Genomic DNA, 21,839 nt, shown 5'->3' with positions numbered 1-21,839 from the left:
TGCAGTAGCAAACTGCACAAATAAAAAACGGCGCGCGAGGTGGCTTCCGAAGCGGCAGCCACGCGCGCACACGCCGGTAGCGACGGCGCACGTTCGTGAATTGAACCGTGCCGCGAAAAAGAAGATGGCGTCTAGAGAGAGAAGGACGAGTCGGGAGAGGGTCGACACGCGCGCCCGATTGGGCGTCGGATTGGGGGAGAGACATGACGTTGGGGAAGGGCGCGGAGAGTAGCGGACGCGACTCCGCGAGTGCGCGTGGCGGCAGAAAGACGGACTCTTAGTAGTAGTTAGTAGTAGAGAGAGCCTCGTGCCGAACAGTTGGCCTCAACCTGCTCGTGTCCGACGGTTTGACGTTGCCGCCGCCGGAACGCAAAGAGGATACGCGCCGAGCGATGACCATGCCTCCTACCGAGCGCAGTTTCGGATTCGTCGTGCACCACCAGCTGCACCAGAGCAAGGCGGAGACTCGGAGGGTGAGAATACCAGGCCAATTTCCTTGTTTCGTTTGCAGGCTGATCATAATCTTTGATCGATGACGGTCGTCCTGGAAGAATTGGCGGGGCAGCAGGCAACCTGTTCGAGCACGCGCACTTCTCTTGTATCAAGGAGGGGCTCAATGCGGAAGTACGGACTATGCAGATTACTAAAGTCACATTTTGAGATCTTGTTGCGCAGTCATCTTGAGCAGTGCTCTCACTAAATTTGTCTGCAGGTGGTGGAACAGCATAACGTTTACCGGCTTGCAGTTTGTGCATTTGATGTCGTTTCGGCGTTGCCATTTCTAGCATCGCATATACACGCACACGGAAATAAGTAGAGTTGAGTGGCGTGGCCTAGGAGTGCATACCTGAAATTGCTCGCTTTCGGAAACGCACTAACAAGACGCACGGGGCGAGTTAATGGATGAATACCATACGACTGGGCAGTTACGCTCGTCTATACAGTTTGTTGACCGCTACTTCCCGAGCTACATCGAAGGCTGCCGTAAACATTTACTAGTTTTATTAAAGAGCTAGTCATTGCTCTCATCTGATCTCTGTGAAGCAAATCCCGGGGGGACATCAATGGCCTAAGTTTTGAGATACCTTTACGAACTACTGCGACAAGCTGACATCGTTCTTCCGTTAAATATTTCGCATTACACATAGAAATTGTTGCGCTGGTGGTGGACTTTTTTTCTACCAAAGCAAGCGTTGAAGCAGCATAATTTTTTTTTTCGTGTGTGTGACAATTGAAAGCACTTGACAAATCAACCATATCACTTAGAAGGCAAGAGCTAGTGTGTTTGAAAACTACAGTGTCTCAAGTTTTCGTTTGTGTTGGCATTTCAAGTGGAAAGCGCCATAAAACATCGAGTTTCACCAGAGACTCTTCAGCTTGTTTATTTAAGCCAATAAATTGGTTGAATAATTGTGCTTTATTATCACAATGTCAAATACACTGCCCTGATCGCAAATTTTGTGTTATTTGCTGCATAAGTATTTTACGTGAAATTGTGAAAAGATCCACTCACAAGAGGATGAAACATTCGTTAGACTCAACAACTATGCCATAGGTTGCCACGATGTGCCTGTCGTTATGACGTAAGTATGTGGTTGTTATGACGTGCCCCTCGTTGTAACGTGCGTGTAAGAAAGGATCGGTTGGTGGGATGGTAGATGGAGGATATCTCTCGCCTAACTCAAGTGTGACCAACTGATGTGCTTAGGCAGTTCCATGCTGCATGCTGCTGGCAGGTATCGAACAGTGGACGAAGATGGGACGATCAGTGGAATATTCGTATCAGCGAACAGTGTGCTCACTGAGAAAAGTCACAGTACCGGAAATCGCAGACGCAAGCAGATTGCGTGATCTAAATATACTTCAGCATGTTCTAGATTATCTAAGCAATGACGTCCTCTGTTCTGCACACAATTCCAATGTGGTTTTATCATTCGTGTGTGCTGTGGGGATAGCGAACCCTATAGCTTTGATCTTGTTTCTTTAAAATTTTCAAATTGTTGGAGTTTATTTAGATATTCATGTGGGAGACGTACACGAATCATGGCTCCGCGTTCTCGTCATTTCCTTCGCCAATGTCAATTCAGGGCTGTTCAACCCTACGGCTTGCGAATAATCGCGCTGCTGACGACCATTATTTCCACAGCTCCACGTTAGGGAGCGCGCTCTGCGCAGTTAACGGAAAGTTGTTTCTGCGCAGTGTCGCTGAGCCCCCTACTTGTGCGTGGGCCATTCGCTAACGTAAACATTTCCAAAAATAGAAAATTGTGCGCCCCTTGAAAAAGCAAACACGTAACGAAGGCACGGTGATCCACTCTCCCGAGACAAAACTCTCGGCGCGGTGACACGGAGGCGCGAGCCTCGGTGGGCGCCCGGGGGACAAACTCGGCAACTGAGCGCGATTGCGTCTTGAGCAAACAGAGAGGGGCGGGAGAGAGAGACAGAGAGAGAGAGAGTGCCGCCCGGGCGAGAAATAGGAACACACAAGCGCGCGGCGGCAACTCCGTGCGTCAGCGCGGCGAAACACGCGCCGAGCGTGGTCCGTGGAGGCACGGCGCGCATGCCTCCGACCGGGTCCGGCGCCTGATAGGTCAGCCGAGCACGTGCCCAGCGCGCGCGCGCGCGCGACCACGCTCGTCCTCCGATTGGTCGAGCAGTGGGCAGACTGCTACACACTTTAGCTGCTTTTTTTTTTCTTCTGCGTTTCCTTTGTTCTATCTGTGAGGCTCTTTATCAACGGCCGCTCGGCGTGCCATCGTTATCGCGCCGCTTCAGCCAGAAAAGGAGCCAACAATACACGCCGGCCGCACTTGCCGTACTGGGGGATCGCCCCACCTCGCCGCCGCTGCTCATGCGGAGCTCTAAACGTGTCGAGACGCGATGACGTAGGAGCCACGGTCCCGATAAGAAGGGAAGGACGTGTCCGTCTAGCGAAAGCTATCCTAGGAAAGACGGAGAAAGGGGGAGGGGGTAAGCGTCTCAGCGAGCCAACGGCGGCCTGGCCGATAAGCAACGAGCCCCGCAAAGACTCCGAGGATATATAGCCTTGCTCATGGTCTTGCCTCTCGCCGTATATGGCTTACTACCGAACAGTATACATCTGGAGTCGCCCGTAGGCTGTCGCGAAAGCGGAGCCACGGTCTCAACGTGAGCCGTTTAAAATCAAGAGACGACTGTTTCATTATGGAAATAAGGAAGAGAGGCATTTCTGCTCATGAGCGGCGCTACTTGAAACCGCCGTTACAAGATACCGCTATCGGCTTTCTGCTTTCAGTGGCAATAAGAGAACTGGACATAACGGTACCACCTGTTGCTTGTTTTTATGCGAAACATACTAGCCGCACAACCACGCTCTTCCTTGCTGCGCCGCGCGCGGCCGCGTAGCTACCATATGACGTCATACCAGCTGCAAAAGCGGAGGCTCAACTTGTGCGCTCGCTTGCGGCCGCGTAGCTACATAGCCGGGTCTCAGCTCGTGCGCTCGCCTGCATGAGTTGTTTCTTCGTCTAGCCGAACCAAATATAGCCAAGCAACAGCAGTTCACCAGGCTAAACAGTGGTTCAACAACTAAAATAAAGGCTAGTATGCTTCGCATCCTGGGCTTAACCTTAGCTAAGCCACAGCCATTTTTGCTGTGGCCATCGCAATATTCTCAGCGACAATTGAACTCCTTTATCGGCGCATTCGCCACCATTGCCTCACTGACTGGATAATGTACTCCCTCTGATATTTAAGTTACGAAGCGAATGGGTTGAAATTACGAAGTACGCAGATATTCAACGAGAGGAAGAAGGTGAGGAGAAGGGGAGGGGTTGCTTTCCGCCTTAATGACGCACGTTCTACTAATTGCCACGCGCAACGTTGGCACTGACGCATGTGCTTTCCGATAGGTAATTTTCACACGAAAATGTGCGTACGTGATATTCCGAGTGGACAGTCCAGTCTGGCAGGCAGCTCCAGCCTTCCACATGATTTACCACGACGTGAGTTAGCTCTAATCTTTCGCCTTTGGCTTTGAGTAGCTTTTATTAACGCGCACTTTTACCTCATCGGAGTGGCCATAAGTCCAATTTCTGAAGTTTGCGGCTGCAAAGAGACGATAACTTACCTTCTGTGTGATTGACGTCGTTTCAGTGCTCGAAGTCCTCAGCACCACGCTCGACAGGATTGACAACCGTCCCCTTACGGAAGGCAGAATTCTTGGACCTTGGTCCCAGGCGAACTGCTTTAAAAGCGCTATAGTGTGCTTTTTAAAGGAAACAGGACTCATTGAAAAAATATAGAATGTGCAAACTGATGTTTTCCTTTTTAAATTTTTGATCTTGTTTTTTTTTTTATCTTTTCTAATCCCTTACACCATCCGCATGTGTAGAGTACCCAAGCTCTCTGCCTTTCACCTCTTGTTCTCTTTCCTTACTTCCAATGCTTCTTATTGCCTTTCATGTGCTTGTAATTATCAAGGTCCAGCAATATGTCGCTAAAGAGCAATGTTGAGAATTACAGATGTAACTCAAAAAGAAAAGTTAGTACGTGTTCCGTAGATTATACCCAGTGGGGATGCATGTAAGAAGCTATTGCATTTTGTATAATTTCTATTTGGCCTATATACTTCATGTGTTTCCTACTCTGGTTCCTCCTGCTCTTGAGCATCTATACTCGTCAGTGTCGCGTCATTCATGCGGCTGTGTGTACATTCTTTCAAGCTTTCTCTGGAAGCTATAAGCGCTGTAACGCAGATATCCACCTTCATCGCCATCTCTGTGTCCCAAAGATGCCGTACGCAGTATCTCAAACAGAATCTTTCCATCCGACTCCCCAGGAAACACCCTCTCTGCTGTGACCGTGAAAGCGACATATAAACTGAGAAGCGGGCGCCGATAACACGAATTCTTTCATTGCGACCGAGACGATGTGCTCGGAAAATTTCCTCGATAAGAAGCTTCCAACGGCGCAGAACTCTGTAGGCTGCAGACAGCTTTGTTGCCGTTAAATAAAGGGATACGTAGTATAGAGATAGGCGAAGCCTATTGATTATTTCACTCGCCATCAATGGAGACACATTGTCGCTGAAAACCATGGAATGATGACGCAGGGGAATTACTCGCAAGCTTATCGCGTGCTATAGACGATAACGGTGAGACAATTGAGACCGTGTGCAATCCTCCGTACAGTTCATTTGAAACCACCTTACGTCAATGACGTCTCCAAATGTAACGCTTCATTCGGACCTGCACCCCACCGCAACGCAGCGGATGGTGATGTTCACCAGCGCAGTTGACTTACGTTTTTTTTTTCATTTTTTAAGTTGTTAAACTACAACTAAGACCTACAAGACGATGTGCACAGATAAACACATCCCCTTCCCCGCTCCCCTTTTACCACTACCAACGGCACCCATGAAAAAGGTATTGGAACCGATTAGCAGAACACTGAAATTGAATCATGGGATTGGCTTGGGGAAAGAAAATAGCCGTCAGCCGAAGCTTCTCAAAACATTATCAACTCTAGACAAGTATTCGACGAGCACCGACATACGTTGGTGACGTACACTCATGGCGTCAACATGTCACGCTGACCTTTAAAAGTGCTGCCCCATTTCAGTGTGTCTTGCTATATTGTTCTATCTCACCGCGGTTACCAACGAACTGATCCAACTATGGCAGAACGGCGCAGCATGTTTTACCGCGATATGAGGATGCAGCGCGCGCAAGCATGTTGCTTACAAATTCCACGGGGGCATTGGCTTTACGTCAAGCCAATATCGTCATCCGTTCGTTGCAACTCACCCGTGTGGATTCGGGGACTATTTGCAGTTCTCTATGCTTTTCCTTTATTTTTTTTGTGTGCGTAATTGATGCGCCATACTCGCGACTTTCACACCCTGTGGGCTCGCCACGATAATTGCGACGATGACAACTTATCGCTTCTTTTTCGCTTATATTGGGTGCATATCAGTGCATGTTGCACGCCGTGAAACATACAGCTGCGTCTGTTTTTCACATCCACAAACTGTTTGTAAGCCTCGCGTATAGTGCGTCATATAGCTTTTTCCTGTGGCGGTCCGGTATACAAGATGGTTACGAAGGCGTGTTAGTTGCTACAACCACTTGAGTTCGCAGGCAGTCTTCATTATTTGCTGTGGTGCGCTGTATGTATATATACAGAAGCACTACCTTGTAAAAGAGACACCGAGCTATGAAGTCCTTCGCTTGCCTGCGTCGGTGTTGTGTTTTGCGCAAACGACATCGATAGCATTTTGTTACATTTCGTGCAACAGCTGGCCGCATTTGATAGTGTCGATTGCTCTCTCCTTCCAACTTATAGCAAGAACTATCTTAATGTTGGACATTTGCGTGGCAGAAAGACGTGGACTGCACTTCAGAAGCCTCTTCCTTCCATTAGATATCGATTATTGATCGAAACTGTACGTGGCTGTTCGTGACAGGAAATTCCGATGGAAATGACTCGCCCCAGTTCGCCAACGCAGTCAGCTCGCTGTCAGCACTGAAAATTCAACGATTCTGCTATTGCTGAGCAAGCAACGGATAATGACAATGTGTTCCTTCGCTTAAGGCATTTTTGTAGCTTGCGTCAGGTGTTCCATCTCTCGCTTCACAGACGATCCCATGGCAACCGGTTCCGTAAGAATTGTCTCAAGGAAGCCTTGGGACGACCTTCAGTGCTTGGGAGGGCATCTGGTTAAAACATTTCTCTGTGCGATGCGCTTTCACCGGCTCTATATATACTCGATATGCATATGCAAATACGACTGTATTGCGTGCGCATACAGGATCTGATTAGTAAAACACCTTTCTGAGATCCGCCATTTTCTCTCTCTCTTTTTTTTCACTCACCGGCTTATGGGCTTATAGATATGCCAATATTGGAGAAGCCTTTGCCGATACGATTTTTTTTTTTGGTACTCGTTTTCGTGCGTCATTGCCGTTCTAGAATATGAGAGTTTGCTATATCATTCTTGGGAGTAGCGCCCAGCATGCATTAGAGGAAAATGTCTTAGAAAGACGCACAGCGCCGATGACCTTGTTCCCTGCTAAGCATATATACGACCATAGTGACTTTGCATCCTGATTGCTTTGACCATAATTTTGTGGCCGTCTGGACATTACGTCAGAAACGCATGACCTGCACGAATGCGGATGACGCACGTAGCAGTAAAGAACAAGTTTTAACAAAAGCAGGCAGATGAGAAAGAAAACTATAGATCAGAACTGTATAATTTGTATTCTGTACCGGAAGTGACTATAAGCGAGAAATGTTTATTTATGTAGCTTTTATATGTGCAAGACCAACCACCCTATAGAAGACTTTTTTTTTAATAGGATGCTTGCATTATGCGAATCATAGTTACATGCTTATACTGCGTTCAAAGTGTGGGTTTCCCTTCTGGTCCAAGGAGGGAGAGGTTCACGCCGGTACAAGTTCCGTAGAAGTTATTAGATCACGCTTGCTTTTGTTAATCAGTCACAAGAGTCACAGGACTGCAAAACCCATAAGGAACAAATGCTGACAAACGATTTCGAGGTCATAGGCTCCTTGCATTTCACAGTCGAGAGCAGCGCGATAACCCACATCCTAACGAGTTAAGGGAGGTCGGCGGGAAAGGCCTAAATCGTCGGGCAGTGGACACAAAGTAGGCTGACGATGATGACAATCGTGCTGACGGTGCTTTCATTACAAACGCTTCCAGTTACTAATCCCACTTACTCCCAGCTACGGCTAATGCCACCGCAACTAAATGGCGCCCCCCCTTTTTTTTCTCTCTCTCTTTTCTCTCAGGCGTCCAAGCCTTTGATGGAGAAGCGTCGCCGGGCGCGCATCAACCACAGCCTGGCCCAACTCAAGAGTCTACTGCTGGACGGAAACAGCAAGAAGGAATCTCAGGTGCGGCACTTTAAGAACGCCGCCCACTACCGCTCTACATAGTGTACGCGCCTTCTTATTGCTCGTCTCACTTTCTCTCTATCTCCCCCTTAACCCTTCCCCGCGTGCAGGGTGGCCAACCGGAACTTCCTCTGGTTAACCTCCCTGTCTTTCTCTGCATTCTCTCTCTCTCTCTCTCTCAGATGCGACACCCCCCCCCCCCCCCCCCCCTTGCGCTACCGCGCTAGTTTTTCACGTTACAGGACCGGACGACGCGCGAATTTTTGTCACATCAAGAACGGCGGCGGGCAGCTCTTAAAGAGCCTATGAAAACGAAACGGCTTTAAGCTCGACACGACAGGGACTTCACGAGCACGGAGCGCTGCTTCGCTACTCCGGGGAGGTTTGCGTCCCTGTTGACTAAGAACAGGAGAGAGCAACATGCTTTAGAAGTGCTTAGTTAATTGCCGTCCGGTTTTACACCAGTTCACTGTCCGCAAAAGCTTAACTTTTCCTTCCGCACGTAAGCGTCGCGCAACGTGACGGATAAGCGGTTCTGAAACGATGACCACTCTTTCGTTCGCGCTAATTACACTGCGGTCGCGACCAATTTGTGCAATCTCGCACGGAAACGGTTCCTCATCTCACGATTATACACGCAAAGCTAAACAAGCTTTGCCTACCTTGCAGAAAGATTAAAAAGAAAGGACAGTTCAACAAAACCAGCTAAATGAGGATATACCTTACACTCACGAGACGATCTAGTATCAAGTCCATGGGATAATTAATCGACTTCCTCGCAAATCGCTTTTTCGTAGGTGAAAATCCGGCCTTTCTTTCACGACTACTCAAGGGGAAAAACAAGAAAAAAAAACAGAATCACACGTAATTAACGCCTAGACGTGCGCGGGAGGCTCGCAGACATGGAAACCGGGGTTCGACAGTGGACCCACACTTCTCTCCCCGCCGACCGGAGTGATGTGCAGACCCATCTTCGCTCTCCACAGCGCGCAATGGATACCACCCATCCGTTCATTGCTTCTCTAAATGGGTGCTCAAGTCTCCCCTCTAACCCGCACAACACTCTCCACCTGTGTTCACCATTAGCCTCGCCCTCCGCGTCCTCCAACCATCCTATACCGGTAATCTCCAACGCACCGTTGCCTTTGTTCTCACCAGAGTTCCACCGCTCTCTCTCTCTCTCTCACCCGTCGGCGTGGGCCCTCAGCTGCTAGCCAGCGGGATTGGGCAACAACGGGTCAAGTGTCAAGGCTATTTCGCCTCAATGCGTCTCCCCTTTCACTCTCACCGCGTGCCCCTGCCTACGGCGAAAAGCCACCGTTTGCAGCCACCGCTCGTGAGCGCGCGGCCGTTGTTGTTTCCGGCGCACAAAAAGAAGCACGCGCGGCCCGGTCCGTTCTCGTTACGTTGCGCCGCTGATTAGGCCACGCCGCATTCTGTCGGTCGGGGCGGAAGCACCGGCACCTCGCCGAGTGCGGAAGCAGGTGTTGCTCCTCGCTCCCTCTCTGTGCGGCTGCCGCTGCACCCGTCTGGCGGAGCGGGTAATCCGAGTTTGATCGTGACCGGTGGGTGTGTGGTGGAGCCCGAGGTGAAGTGAGGGTTCTGCTGTTGAGAGAGAGAGCTTTATTGCGAGGAACAACAGAAGAACCAGAGAGAGAGAGAGAGAGAGAGAGAGAGAGAGAGGCCGAGCGGCAATTCGTCACGATGGCTCAGGAGATATTGTTTTCGAACCCACGAGGTCGTGAGTTCGAATACAGTGCCATTATCCGAATCAATGAACGTAGTACACGTTCGTGTTGGTGTGTTTAGGTGCACCGTAAAAAAGGGGCAGTTGTAATTAATCCGCAGGCCCCTCCGCTATGCTGTTTGGAGGAGGGGGCTCCGCTGTCGAATCATATCGCCCACGTGTTGATTTTGAACTTTAAGCGCCACCAGTCGACCGATGCAACATGCTACGCCGGCAGTTTCCTATGCCAGTCGAAGTTGGAGAAAGCGCATCTATAATCGCATATCATAATCTTTAGGGCTTCACGACGTAAACTCACGGGATAAAAGAAAAGGGCATAAGTGAAGCATGCAAAAAGGCGATCGCTAAAGGTTTCCCATCTTCCTGGCTGGCTTTCATTTCTTCCTACGTCTTTTTTTTTTCAAATCCCTTGCGGTGTTGTTTCTCCACACCTAACTGCACATTGAAAGCAACGGATAGCTGCACATCTTCTAAAGATCTCTATTTTTTTTTTTTGCTTGTATTATCATCTGCTAGCGGCAACTGTTTACTTAGCCGGCACATGCCTGCGAACTGGTATGCGACGACAAAATTATAATATATATATATATATATATATATATATATATATATATATATATATATATATATATATATATATATATATATATATATATATATATATATATATATATAATTTGCTGACGTTTTCTTATGTTTCTCGTCATTTGTGCGGTTACGCCACAGCGGCGACACTTATGCAGTTTACTCGAGCGTACCGATGCGAACAATGCACAACGGATGCGACAGCGACAGAAACAGCTATCACAAAGCCTTGATCCGTAAACTCAGCCGACGTGGCAATGACGTACCCGCACCCTGCTACTTATTTTGTTCGGGCCCTGCAAGATTAGAACTTCGGTTCCCCGGCCGCCTCTTTATTTTGCCAGTTCCCGTCCTCCGTATAATTACGGCGTGCCACACAACTCGATAGTACAGCGCCGGAAGAAGGAGCGTCGCGTTCTCTGGACCTTTCCCACCTCCGAACCGTCCACGCAGTGGCGAGACCGCGTTCCGAAATGTCCGAGCCAAAGGGAACGGGTGCTGCTGACGGCCGCGTGACTAACCGCGACGTCACCATCTTCTGCGCGGCGTGTCTTCTCGTCGCACCTGCTGCCGACACCCAGCCCCCTGCCGTCGTGTCACGCCAGCTACCACGTCTACAGGTGCTCGCGAAGCCGTGGCTCCACGAAAAGCAAGCAAGAAAGGAAGCAAGGCTTTAAAGAAAGTGACAAAACGCAATGGTGTGGGAAAGCGAAGAGCGTGCATCATCAACGTCGCGTGCGGTGCTTTGGCCAGTCTATACGTCTGACAGCTTTCTCGCACTCACCCTCCTCTCTCTCTCTCTCTCTCTCTCTCTCTCTCATTTCTTGAACGGCTTCGTGATTCCTTCCAGCTCCTGTCTATGTATAGCACCTCCCTCTCCTCGCCGTTCTCCAAGGACGATGCGCCTCTCGAATTGCGACACGTGCAGTGTTCGTTTCTTTCTGGCGAAAAAAAAAAAACCGTACCTGCTGCATCCTTTCTGCCGTCTTATTAACACGGGGAAGCCAGTGTCACGAAAAAAGAACACTAAATTTGCCCGAAATTGAGGGGTGAGGTGGAGAGCCCGGCGCGTCCTTAACGATGTAAATTGGCATGCTCGATTCCGTTTCCTCTATCTAATCTTGTTTTTTGATGTTGTTGCTGTTCCAAAGTTTATGCCGCTATCAATCGGGCGTCTCTCAGTGTTGCCGCGCCAGTCTTTCTCGACCCCTTTCTGGTCGTGTCCTGCCTGTTCCCCAGCCTATTGTTTGCGTGCGACCCATTCATCTGGCTCTGCGTTCTGCCACTGATCCCGAGGTCAAGGGTTTGATTCCCGTCTCCGGCAGCCTCATTCTGAGAGGGGCGAAGTGTTGAACCCACACGCACACACGCACGCTCGCACACACTCTTGTGTACCTTGCTTAACATTGCTTAACGTTGCTTAACCCTTCACGTTAAGAGCTCTCTTTTCACTTTCTACAGAGGGTGAAAATTATTTTACAGCCCACCACTGCAACCTATTTGATGTACGATGGCATACCCGGCCAGTCAATCAATAGATCACTCTCTGCGCGCGGCAATGCACAAGATTGCACGCGCGTTCTCTACAATGATCGATAGTCGCGCGATAAAGTCGCAGTTCTATGGAGTAAGTTCTCTGACAGATACTCGAATCTTCCTTCAATTTGCGTGGCGCACATTCGGAGTTAACAGCGACGAAAGAATTTGTGAGCTTCAGTAAAATACGACCTTGAGAGAACCTGCCAGTAAGACGTTTTGCTTGCCTCTCATCATTTCGTACGCCTCATTCTTTCATTACGCAAATAAGGATAGCTCCCAAGAACTTCTTCAAGATATATCAGCAAAGAAAAAAGAAGAGAGAGAAAGAAACGCTTCAAATACGTGTACATATTAGCAAGCTGCAAGCACACGTTGTGAAACTACTAGAGGCACGTTGTGAAAAAAAAAACTACGATTCCTCCTCTACCTCAGGAATGCCCGAGGTAGAGACGTGGGCTTGTGCTGACACGTGAGAATACGTGTCAGCACAAGCCCGCCTTTAGGCGACTGTAGGAAATAATAAAAGAAAGGTCAGGCAGGATTCTAAGCACCTGCGTTGTCGTCAGCTCGCCTACCTGCAAAGCATGCAGCGCACTCTACTGCGCTTGACACTCGTTAGCGTGCTTTTCTGTTTAGCACGTTCTTTATTACTTTTCCGGTGGCCTTACCATATCCTGCGCAGACAAGGTGAAGAGCGTTCGCCTCGGGGTCCAGAAGAGAGAGAGAGAGAGAAAAAGTCAAAGCAGTACAGGCACAGACGAATCTCGCCACGCTCTTTTAATGAGCCGCGCGTCGGCAAACGCCGAGCCCGATCGCGACAAAACCGTTTTTGAGCGAACACCCGTCTCCCTCGGTCGTTTGCTTCTTTCCTCGAAAAGAAGAGGGCGACGTTAATTTTAGCAAGAAGGCAGGCGCGGTGATTATCGACCTCGCTTGCCGGGACAGGCCGGCCGTCCGAGTTGCCAAGGAAGACGAATCGCTTCGGTTAGGAACCTCTACTTCCCGTCTCGTTCTTTTCTTTCCCTGACTGGCCGCACTCATCATCGACACCGCTGTCCGCGCACGTCCCTCTCCCCATTCCCATGGTACACACAGCCCCGAAGCTAAGGCATAACAACTTTCGCTGCGACAATGGCTTCCCTTTCGCTCGCGTAGCGACCACTCTGCCTCTCCTTTGGCGAGGTCATCAAATGCGGTGGGCGCGGATGACAAGAAAGGAAGATGGCCCGGTGTCTCTTAGGGCACTTATACGACTTCGGGCGCCCAGCCCGACGGACAGCTTGGACCGAGGCGCCAGGGGCCCCTCTCTGGCCGGCTTTTCTTGTCTGCAGCCGCTACTTGCAGCGTAAGGCTTAGTCATCGGCGGCGCCTTCAGTACTCTCTCAGCTCAGGCCCGTGCGCCGCAGGCGTAGTGGATCGAACGCATTGTGACGGACCTTTACCGCCTGAAAAGAGAGAGGGCGCGTTGCTTCCCAAATGGGAGGCTTCTGGACACTTGAGGCCATGCTAGCCTGTTAGTGTAGCCCCGGTGTAAACGAACGACGTGACCATCGTCGCTTGGCTCGTTCGCTTCCTGCTTCGTTCGCGTCGTGCACAAGGGAGCGCCAGTTTTTCGGCTCCCAGAAGAAGCGTGCCCCCGCGCTTGTCCGCCGCGGGAGACGAGGGGAGGGGTGGAGACGGTATGGTCAGGTACTAATGGCAGCACTAATTTGAAGAAGCCGCCGGTAGCTTAAGAGCTGGCACGGCTTGGTTGGGGGCTAGAGGTAAGGGGATTCCCGTTTGCCCGCGGCCCCGGCGCGTTACGCCCCCCGCTGCGGCTCCAGCGGGGAGTCTTTACCAGCGGTCCCGCATCGAGCGACGGAAGGAAAGGGACGAGCAGCCACTCCCTGAAACCTGGCTCCTCGCTTCCGACACGCTACCGGGAACGCGTCTTTCTTGAACGGTTCGTGCCGCCGCCGTGGCAGCCTTCCTCGCTGGCGCCAGCACGCCACGCGCTCCTTCGGGCACCGCTCGTGGAGCGCTAAGAAAAAAGCAGCCAAAAAAAGAAGAGAGAGGCGGTGGTTGGCCACGGGCTTGACCGTCGGGCGCGCCTATACGTCTTTGAGCCGCGTGGCCGCCGCGTGCGACCTTGGCCGGAAGCCCCTCGTTTCCCGCGCACGCGTTTGCTGGCGGCAGAGAAACACCGAGCTCTTCAGGCGTGGTGCGGAAAGGACTCGGAAAAATGCGTTTCTCATGGTCTCGCCCTCCGCTGCTGCTGCTGGGCTTTTGTGCGGCAGCGATGGGCAACCGGGCGCGTGCTTTATGCCGAGGGCCGGCATCTTCTTCTATCTTTTTTTAAACTTTACTTCCGTTCTTTACGGCAGTGTTGGACTCAACGGGTGGAAGGGAAAATAATGGAGAAAGTGTCCGATGTTTCGCGGCTCGCTTGGCCCCGACTGAAAGGTGGTGGCGTGCCGCTGCGTACGCGTGCGCGCGCCTGCTCCCGTCCTCCACATGTGGGTCAGTCACGCGCCCAGCTCGCTGTTTGAAAGCGCGCCAACTCCTCCTCAGCGCGTTTCTTACGCCGTTGTTGCTTCCTTTGGAGAGCAGCGGCGCGTGCAGTCGCGCGCGTAGGTTTTGGCGCGCTTTCTTTCCTTTCAGTGACCACAATGGACGATACTTTCCTCACGAGCCGAGGCGCGTTTCTTTATTGCGAATTTATTATCGCGGTGAGCTCGCGGGACGCACGTGTGCGACCGAGAAGTGAAGACGAATCGTCACGCGCGTACTTGGCGGTGGAGCCGAGGAGCCTGTCGGCGACGCGTTCTTCCTGCGGTCAATGAAGGCTTGACACGAATGGCGCGCACGAAACTCCCCGGGCCATGAGCGTGCTGTCGGTATCGGGTAGCACGCCGTGCTTTTCCGCGTAGAAGCAACAATCTTCTTTTTTTTTCTCGGAGGATGAAGTTGTGGACGCACTCAGCAATGACTTCTAAAAAAAGATCCCTTCGTCATCACAACTTGCATAATGCGGCTGGAGTTTGCAAGAGCTTGTCCTAGAGAGAAAAAAAAGAAAAGGAAACGTGAGGATGGCTGCAAGAAACAGTAGTATAACTCGGATAACGGGTTGGCCTCAGTATGCTTGTAGGGAAACTTGCGCAATGCCATATGCAATGGCGACACCCTTATCCCGTATCTCGCGCAACCGGCAAGGTGTTTTGTCTACTTACATTTGCTCGTGTTTTCGAGTCAAACACTTATTCCATCAGCACTTCTGCTTACGAATTCGTCTTTGGGCGGGGGACGAATAGTAACGTCACTGCTAAGGCGTGCGTCTCTCCTCAACTCCATCTCGCTTGGTGGCTGAATGAAGACACGCAAGCACCAGCCCTTGCTCATCCCCTTCTCCCCCCCCCCCCAAAAAAAAAGAATAAAGTCTCCCATCACGACGAGCTCGACAGCTGTTCGCGACATACACCAAGCACTACCAGATCCCCCGAAATGCGCCGCCTTGCTCAATCTCGTAACACGCTTCGAGCTCCTGGGAGACGCTGCGGGCTGGACCGATGCTGATTTACAGCTGGCACTTTGGAGCGCGTTATTAGTTCGCAAACACACGTGACGTGAAATGCGTGCGCGCCTTCTGCGTTTAAACCCTCGCGAGAAAGAAGAAGAACAAGAAGCGAGGTGGGAGACAGGGGTGAAGGTTCGCGAACCGCACGTCGTGCATCACGGGCCGACAGGGGTGCGCCCCGTGGCCGCGTTGGGCGTGCGTAAACGCGTATATCGCGGGTGGTCGCGCGTATGTACGACCGAGATCTGATCATCGACCTCTATGCGCCGTTGCCCCATTCAGGCGCGCGGTGAACCCGACCCCGACGCGAGGAAGCCAAGGTTACCCGTCTCGTTTCAGGAACTGCGGGCTCTATACCGTGCTGTGAGAGGAGAGAGACAGGGGGGTTGTTTGGGATGCTTCGCAGTCGCAGAGGCATTTCTTTTTACGTCTCTCTACTCTCTGACGCGGTGCCACTCCTTTTTTTTTTTCGTCAAATCTACGCTCTCGAAGCGTCGTTCCGAGAGCAAGGAGCACACCCCAGCCCAGAAGCGGGATCTCCCGTGCTCGGTTTAGTCATCCACCATAAAGAGGGGTCGACAGGTTACGCGAGCTCGGCATACTGATCGTGACTCAAGCGCCACGACACGCAGGGCGCCTTCCTCGTAACCCCACCCGTGGCTTCAGGGTTCACGACCTTGTCTCGCTCTTCCCGTATCACCCTTTGACCTCTGACGGCGCGCGATAGCGTTTGTCGCCCGGCGGTCGTCGTACGCTCGAGCATGATATATATGCGGCAGAGCGCCCTGTTGCGTGTGTGCCTTTGCCGCTTTTACTATGGCAGCTCGGCCTGCCCCACCCACCCAGCGGCGACATATTGCGTAATGCATTGACCCCGTTCCCTTGTGTTGGGCCGCGCGCTTCCTTACCCTTTCGTTGGGTCGATCCTCCGGGACTGCGCACACATCAAGACCCTTTCGCACGCTTCTGCGCATAAATATGGGTGGAGCTTAAAGCTAAGGCTCCGTTCAAGAAAGCGAAAGAACTTAGGCGGGCTTTTTTATACGACGGCCACGAAAATTGTTTGAGCAGCCTTGAATGATCCTCCATGGTGTGGTACACTTTCTGAATGCATTTCATATGTTTTTTTGTGTGCTTATATTAGTTTATTTTTGTTGGACAGGACTCTCTGTTGCCTTGATTGAATGAGTCGATCCGTCTTCTGTTCCCTCGGGGTCTAATACCTGCAATGAAATCCGTGCAAGCCATAGGCTATCGATCACGCTATCACCTCGAGCAAATCTCGCCGCCGCTTTTGCATCTTGACGAGTATTTGAATGATGTTTGCTCATCGTCACTTTCGTTTTCTTTGTGCAGAACCCCCGCAACGCCAAATTGGAAAAGGCTGACATATTGGAAATGACCGTACGACACCTCCAGGGCATTCACCAGGGTCACCATCTGCCTCGTAAGTCGTAGTTTACCCTTCAAATGATTAAATGTTTCCGGTATTGAAGCGAAGTTCTGTCCTTTCGTAATTACGCACTGGCGGCCATCTTAGCGGGCAATGTTTGCGAAATTGCGTAGATCGTATAACCAATGTCCTAGAAATTTACTTCTTGGTGCCAAGCTGAAAATAGTGTAAAAAACGCCGATACACGATTACTACATTTGATTCTTTACTTTGTCAACATCACCTACAGCGCGTAAATAGACAGAGAGACCGAAAGAACGACGAAGACAAGCGCTGTAAGCGCTGTAAGTGATCTTTGCAATAGAATCCCAATTAGCCCGTACCAAAACACTGCTTTACTTTGTCGCTGGAAGGTACTTTTATGAAACAACGAATCAATGTCCCGACGCACCTTGTAAAAGAAAAGTGGCTGATGTGTGTCATAAAAGGGAATAAGCACTACCCGGATCCGCGCATACATTCAGCAAACTATAGATATGTAACACAGAGAATAACTTCTCCTTCTCGTGTTAGTGACGACGACTGCTAGGGCGGGTTGTTTCTAATGCGAAATCATTACACGACAATCCGGCGTTGTAGTCGGCGGCGTAACCGAATGATGGTACCAAAAATGGCCGACGGCAAACAATAAAAACATAAAAACGTGCTCGAATTGACGTCAAGTTTCTCAGGGAAGTTCCTGTAAATTACCTAAATTTCGGTCTGGGTCGGAATCTAACCCGGGCTGCCAGGGGGCGAGACAAGCACGTTGCTCCAACGCCACGGCGGCTCCGTGGTTCTGGTTGACTAAATGTGTGCCTAGTGCGTGCCTCATTGGGCACGTGACGTCGCAGCCATCTGGCTGACTAAACGTGTGGCCTAGTGCGTGCGTCGCTGGGCACGTGATGGGGTAGCCAGTTGGTAGGAGGTGGCGCCACGTCATGAGTGTATACAATAAAAATAATTAATATCCAATTGAATGCCGCTAAGCGATCCTTCGAGTAACGAGCCGCTCGCGGACAAGCGAGCGCGTTGAGGCACTTAGCGCGTTCGCATTTGTTCTTACCGAGGCACAGTAAAAACGAAGGCGAGAGCTTCAGCTGGACAAGGAACGCCCAGAAAACATCTTTTTCACCAAAGGGACTAAGCCGTTTTCGCATTCACACATGTAAGCAGTCAAGTGTCTGCGGAATTTCGTGTGTTCCCCACCTTTACGTACACATGTAGCATCCAAACAACATCTAAGGGCTTTTCGCTGTAAAATAAAAGAGATCTAGACCACAAACAACTGCATGACTATATACAACTATTAACTAAAAAGAATTAGGTAAACCTGTTCCAATTGTCCCACATAGTAAAGTCAGCTTATTGATCCGTGAACAAACCAAGTAACCTCAATGTCACCTTTTTGTTTTCTTTGTTCTCTCAACAGCGACGCCTGCCATGGAAATGCGATTCCAGGAAGGCTTTGCTGAGTGCGCCCGTGAGGTGTCCCGCTTCGTGTGCAACTCGGACGTGGACGACTCCCTTCGGTCTCGGCTCCTGGGACACTTGGCTTCCTGCCTGGCCTCCATGCATCCGGCGGTTCAGGCAGCGGAGGCCATGGACACCGAGGAGACGGGCACCGCCAGGGCCGTTTCGCACGTTTCGTCGACTTCTGCGGCGAACGCCGCTGCCACCTCCCACGTCAGCACGTCTAACGTCACTATGGCTGCTAGTCGCGTCATCGTCAAGCAAGAGATCTCAGACGGCGATGTCACTGCTGCTGCTTCTTACGCTGTCGCGACTCACCATCCTTGCTTCACCAACGGTGACCTGCCCGGCTTGTCCGTGTCGAGTCCGCTCAACCTGGCCACCGGGAGCCGCTCCTCAGCCTATTCTACCTCCTCTTCCTCCGGCGTCAGTGCACCGGCGAGCCCCTTCAGCGATTCGGAGTCGACCACGTCGGCCGCCAGTGACGACAACTACGTGGCCGAGCTCGAACAGCACACGTTCGGCGTCATACGCCGGGCCCCGGCAGCGATGTTCGGTGACCCCGTCTGGAGGCCCTGGTAGTGAAGGGCTCGCCCAGCACTAAGCGCAGTGTGCCAAATACTTTACTATAGGAGGTGTCTGTTACGTTTGACCGAAATCGGTGCATCTGGTCGGTTCTACTGTGTTTACGTAGAGAATTCATTGTCGCGACAGCTATGACGCGATGTGCCCGATTCCTTGCGAGGCCCATTTCAATCCTTGAAATGGTTCGATGCCATTAGGCTGGCTCAAGCATGTCCTCAAGACATCAGGGGAAAGATAGGGTGTTGTCAACAGAGTCATTTGTACGATGGTTTAGAATATTGCTCAATACTAATTTCTTCCGGCTGTCATCAAGCGGAATCCCGTAGAGCTGCTGCCCTGTTCGACACAAAGATGTTGGTTTAATCTGTCTTCCTCCATGGAGTAACAAACCATCCATGGAGACACAGAACAGTGTTACGCTCAGTGGTTGTGAGCGCCAAGTTGTCGAAAATTCTCTGAGCAGACATGTTAGTGTTTTACACGACGAATATAGAACACAGAACGACTTGAATCCGCGACTTTTATGTCTCCTGTCCAGCATGAAGGACAAAAACACCGAGCTGGGGTGACTAGCACTGTTGAAATGCGACTATGCCAAAGATATGCGCAGACTATGGCTAATATTTAATATGCTAATACTGCTGTATTTGAACACGTAGATAATATCCTAGACGAGATGGTAGCTTAAGGATATTTCTTCTTAGCATTTACGGGAGTGAGAAATATTTCTTGTATACGGTGGCCGTAAAATCAATGTCAGTACTGATGCCTTTTATACTTGGCCTTCGTATAACATTCCGAACGTTCTTATCAAGATTTGAACACCCTTCGAGATTCCTCTAAAATTTCTATGGCCGACTAGGCCACAGCCCCTTTCACGACATTCCGTAGAGATGATGCACAGTGTAAAAGTTCCATACGCTCTCTCTTCAACACCTTTTTCCCTGTTGTTGGCCTTTTGTCTTTTTTCTTTGTTGTTGTTGTTTAGAAACAGCCTCTCTGAAACCTCGATGTAAACCCAATTGCCTATTTTTTTGTGTGAAATACTTGCTTGGTCATGCGATCATTCAAGCAATGCTCTTGATTTTCCTTCTTTTATTTTTTTTTACATTCCTTATTTATGCTTCAATCATCCTGCCAGTGGGCGTTATGGTGCGTTTCGTGGTTTCTTGAATGGCATGTCTTTCTTACCTGCAGTAAAATGCACATCTGAAGTGCGTACCTATATATCTTTATTGCCGGATAGGAGGAGGATGTAACAGTGCATACAGGCGATCCTGAACAATTGCGTGCATTGATAAATTTGTCAGCTCGTTCTGGCTGATAGCCGTACAATGTGGTCAAAATTCCTGCAAGTGTAATAACCGCAGCAGTCCTGAAACCCATGTTCACACGTTGGGTTGTCTATAAACCACGGTGGAGACTTGAGTAGTTGTTGCTCTCCGACGACACGGAGCTGACCAAATTTTGTCTCCGGTGTAGTGGACAAATTTTATAATTATTTTTTTTTAGTATTGGCTGATATCTGCCGCACATTGGTTAGAGGCAGGAAAGGTCCCCTGATAGCTGTCATTGTAAATGAAAAAAAAGAAGATAGCGTCAGGTGATAGTGGGTGTACATATTTAAGCCTGGATGTTTTATTTCAGGTACAGAAGAGGCTTTACACATGTTCCTAGTTACGAGTACTGCGCAACTCTAAGAATTCACTTGCACGACCTTGTTTTTTATGTAGTCATCATTGCTAAGACAACTCTCCGCATCCTCTGCATGTGTACATGGTTGTCGATTCCATATGAGCAGAACCTAATAGACTTGTTCCTTCTTGGACAGCCATGACAACCGTCCATGAACTGGAGGATGCCTTTTGTATCATATGTACAGTGTCTCTTTCAAATGCTCACACCAAACTTAATTTTATACGAAGATTGTACATACGTTACGTTTGATGTGTAGAGTTCCTATACGATCGATTTGTGTGCTTGTTAAGTATTCGTTAAGTTATAAAAGTCAATCACGTCTCATATTTCATTACTCATGCCTCAACACAGGTGCCTTTTCACTGAATGTCATCTACCTTGTGTCACAAAGAAAATACGCACAAAAAAAGTATTCATGTGTTGAATAAACGACAAGTGTTTCTGCACAAGAAAATGAAAATGTTGTGTGTGTGCATATTATTTAAAAAGAAAGACCCGTCGGACTGGAACTTATGTGTTTCATCGAGAAGAATAAGGTTGTGCATATAACAATCTGAAAGCGTCTGATTAAAGTGGACTGATACATCAACAATATGAAGCAGACAGTCTCTAAGTTAACGGTGAGGTCATCAGGCCTAATATGGCAGCAAAAACTTGCAATATGGCGAACTTTTCTGGTGCATACAGATTTATTCCTGATGATAAGTACATTGTGCAACTGGCTTTGGAGGCAAACACAGAAAGAGCAAGGGAAGATTTCATTTCTACAAAGGCAGAGAGGTCCACCTGATCTCATGCGCTCTAATCGGCTACTTTGCGCATAACCTGCTGCCCTGCGAACTGATGACGTGATCAGTGCACTAATGCACAAGAAAGGAGAAGGCAATATGAGTTCCCTTTGACCTTGTAGTGCCAAGACTTTTTGTAATAAGAAAATTAGTGCAGTTGGCTATACAGTACCACTAAACTATCCCTAAGTCTCCACTTAGTGTAATATGTCGTGGGAACTGTAACACAGGAGGTGCTAAGCGTGCGCGTTCTTTGTCGTAGAGACACTGAAACGAATAGAGTTGGGCTCAAACACCCCGTGCCAAACAGCAGTTTTCCAAAGTATTTGGCAAAATGCTGAATGTAAACCCTGCGCGCAGTTTGCACTTACATATAGGCCTTTCATTCCCCAGCATTAGGCACTAGAACAGCGTTTATTTAATCCCAGGTACCGGATATTCTACATCGATGACCAGAGAGTAAAGCATAGGAACAAGAGCATATGGGCAACACTTTCTGTTGAGCTGAAGATAGATACGGAAAGGTACAACTAAAGG

At 49.8% G+C, this 21,839-nt stretch overlaps 1 protein-coding gene across 1 annotated transcript; it reads left to right on the top strand.

The window, feature by feature from the left end:
* Window positions 1-258: 258 nt before the first annotated feature.
* LOC135917933 (transcription factor HES-4-B-like) lies at window positions 259-20,954 on the top strand. The gene is made up of 4 exons (XM_065451575.1): window positions 259-473; window positions 7,798-7,902; window positions 16,683-16,773; window positions 18,191-20,954. The coding sequence occupies exons 1-4, from the start codon at window positions 393-395 to the stop codon at window positions 18,811-18,813; spliced, it is 900 nt and encodes a 299-aa protein (XP_065307647.1). The 5' UTR covers window positions 259-392; the 3' UTR covers window positions 18,814-20,954.
* Window positions 20,955-21,839: the final 885 nt, after the last annotated feature.

Source organism: Dermacentor albipictus, chromosome 2 (assembly GCF_038994185.2).
Source record: "Dermacentor albipictus isolate Rhodes 1998 colony chromosome 2, USDA_Dalb.pri_finalv2, whole genome shotgun sequence".
NCBI classification, from domain to species: Eukaryota; Metazoa; Arthropoda; class Arachnida; order Ixodida; family Ixodidae; genus Dermacentor; species Dermacentor albipictus.
Note: the sequence above shows the minus strand (reverse complement) of the source record. Positions and strands in the feature narration are given on the sequence as shown.